This window comes from Pararge aegeria, chromosome 13 (genome assembly GCF_905163445.1).
Source record: "Pararge aegeria chromosome 13, ilParAegt1.1, whole genome shotgun sequence".
NCBI classification, from domain to species: domain Eukaryota; kingdom Metazoa; phylum Arthropoda; class Insecta; order Lepidoptera; family Nymphalidae; genus Pararge; species Pararge aegeria.
Window position 1 is genome coordinate 12,100,912 of NC_053192.1, and position 3,131 is coordinate 12,104,042.

The following is a 3,131-nucleotide window of genomic DNA, read 5'->3' on the forward strand; positions in this document are numbered from 1 at the left end:
AATTTAGGGATTTATCAATATCATTAGGTATGTGTCTATCTATATTTACAAGTTTTAGTAAAATGTCCAGGGTGGCAAGCGATTGCTCAACGTGCTCTCCGAGGTACGGAGGTTAAGCATTAGTTCATATTTGGACTTCTTTACTGTTACATTCAATTGCTTATAGACTTCAATCAATATCATAAGCCTTTTACCGTTCCATTGCTGGACATGGAACGGTAAAAGGCTTATGGTGTGATCGTATATGTCATGTGATCGTATAAGGCTCGTGGTATGAACGGTATATGTCATCTCATAAAGGAGAGAGGGTTTTATAATAATAATAATAATAATAATAATAATTTTATTTCAAGCATCAAATACAGCTCATATTTTGTTAGTAAATACTTAGCCTATGTTAGTAACTTACGTATAAGAGAGGGATATGCGAATCACCGCCGTTCTAGTCCATTTGAAATAGCACAGCAGTGATTCACATATCTGCAGTCCAACCTGCTGGCGATCATCTTTAGGATGCTGTTGGAGCTACCCCGCAACCTGTGCACCAGGGCGCCACATCTTTTGCGCATTGTGGCGAAGAAGCAGTCAACTTGTGCATCCGCAAACATCCCCGATGCACTACAAAAGCGGGGCAACTTCAACAGCACCCTAAAGGCATTATTATACTGTATACGGAGCGCGTTATACGATTTTTGAGAATACTTAGCCCACAGGCTGCACGTGTAGAACGTCATACAATATGATTTAAACAACGTGATTTTAATGGCGTTGGTACACCGCGCAAACCTGCGAGCCAGCATATTTGCTCTCACTGACAATGCTCTCCGTTCTCTTTCGATGTCAGCATCATCTTTGAGGCCAGGAGTCAAAATATGCCCGAGATACTTGAATTGATAAACTCTCTCCAATACTACCCCATTGACCAAAATAGGAGGTACTTTATTCGGTGTCTTACCCTCAGCCTCAAAGACCATCACCACACTCTTTTTTGTATTGTAGGTAAGTCCATGTCTTTCTACATAAGCCTCGCAAATAGCCATCAGTACCCTGAGACCGCAGACCGATGCACTCAACAGCACCATATCGTCGGCGTAACTTATATTATTTAAACAAACCCCATCTATGTAGCAGCCAACCCTGGTGCTGCTGAGCTCACAAAGCAATTCATTCATGTAAAGGTTGAAGAGAGTCGGCGAGCATAAACCACCCTGCCTCACCCCGCACTCCAACCCATACGAATTCGAAAGAACGCCTGCCCATCGGACATTGTTGACTTGGTTTTGATACCAATATTTAAAAATATTGGTAAGTTCTGGAGGTATATTTGCTTCCTCCATCTTTTTCCATAATACATCGTACGAAACCAAGTCAAATGCCTTCGACAGGTCTAGAAAACAGGCGTAAATCGGAGTCTTCCGCCTCGCATAGTACGTAACAGCATGCGGCCTGGTTTGTCAACAGAGAGTGCTGTGTTGGGGCTAACCCAACACAGCACTCTCTGTTGACAAACCAGGCCGAAATCCAAATTGGTTGTCATGTGGCATAATTATCCTGTTTAAGAGAGTGTTTAGCAAGCTGTCAAATACCTTTGAGATGACGGTAGCCAATGAGATGGGCCTATAGTTGTTTTTATCGGATAGGTCCCCCGTTTTATTTTTCGCTATAGGCACAACTATCGTACGCATCATCTCTTGAGGCATAAAACTGTGGCTTATACAAACGTTGTACAGCATCGTCAAAACCCGCGGTACATGTGGCCCAGCATATTGTAAATGCTCAATGCTGAGACCGTCATGGCCTGGGGATTTACCTCTGGTCATGCGTTTAATTATACTTGCTACTTCTTTACACTGAAATTGAATACCCACTACCCTGCCGGTCTCAACATTAGGCATCGAATGAGAGGGCCCCAATGGCGATTTTACGAAAAAGTGTTCCTTAAAAACATTAGCAATCTCGCCAGGCTCGCTCACGCCACTGACGCTCACGGGTATAGACGGCCTATAATTTAATTTATTGGTATGTTTCCAAAATCCTCTAAAATCATTTCTAGAATGATGTGAGGCCAGAATATCCATTTTAATCTGATCTTGGTGGTTTTGACACCATTTTAAACGTGCTTTGAAAACTCTTCTGGCCTCCGCCATCTCCAAATAAATCGGTCCAGTAGCTGGCTTACCGTAACATAACCAGAACAAAAATTTTTGCCTCGCCTGCCCGTGTGCTTCAGCTACGTGTTTATTCCAGCCTATCACTGTCTTTTTTATTCTACGCTTGCCGATGGGTTCTCTACTCGCCACCGAGGAATCTCGAAGGGCCTGGACGATATCACCGTACAACTTTGTAATAGCGACTCCATGCTTAGGATCACTACAGGTGCGGTCGCAGCACTCACGAAGCTCATGCGGAAAGTCTATAAGTCTAAGCCTTTCATGACATTCTCTCTGGTATGTATGGATCTGCTCTTGACCTCTCTCACCCCAAGTGATTACATTTAGAGAGGTGTTATTAAGAGGTTTCTTTGGTTGTAACACATTTAAATTACATTCTACCACCAGAGGGAAATGGTCAGACCACATAATATCAAACAACACATAAACATTACTCACAGACGCTATAGCTGCCTTAGTAGCTACGCAATGATCAAGCCATCGCTTGGAGCCGTGGGCTTCGCTTATAAAAGTGTAGGTATCCGACATTAAACCTAACATTTCGACATCTACACAAGTCCACTCTTGCTCTATGCAGAACTGAGACAGTTCGATATAAAATCTCTCCGTAGGGTGTGCGTTGTAGTCCCCTAATATAAAAACACAACTCTCACTGTAAGTGTCAATAACCGCATTTACCGAACTCAGTACATCAGTAAATTCTGCTAGGTTAGCCACTGCATCCGTAGGCATGTATACACTCATAACTATACACGATTTCTCCGGTAACACTATTCTGATAGCACAAATACGCGAGTTATGACACTGCACAATAGACACATTTTGAAATGCACTACGTCTCCATAGAAGCGCGACTCCGCCGTACGGTCTTCCACGCAACATGCCTGCCGCGGTGTCCACCGCTGACACACCCGTCGAGCTGAAGTCGTCACTCAGCGTCTCGAGGAAAGACAACTCGTC

General features: G+C 43.5%; 1 protein-coding gene across 1 annotated transcript; it reads right to left on the reverse strand.

The window, feature by feature from the left end:
- Nucleotides 1-431: 431 nt before the first annotated feature.
- Nucleotides 432-1,337, reverse strand: LOC120628805. Its single transcript, XM_039897426.1, has one exon. It carries the CDS (start codon nt 1,335-1,337, stop codon nt 432-434), a length of 906 nt encoding a protein of 301 aa, XP_039753360.1.
- Between the last annotated feature and the right edge of the window lie 1,794 nt (nt 1,338-3,131).

Coding starts and splice junctions, on each gene's coding strand:
- LOC120628805 (XM_039897426.1), bottom strand. CDS start 1,337: ATGGAGGAAGCAAATATACCTCCAGAACTTACCAATATTTTTAAATAT.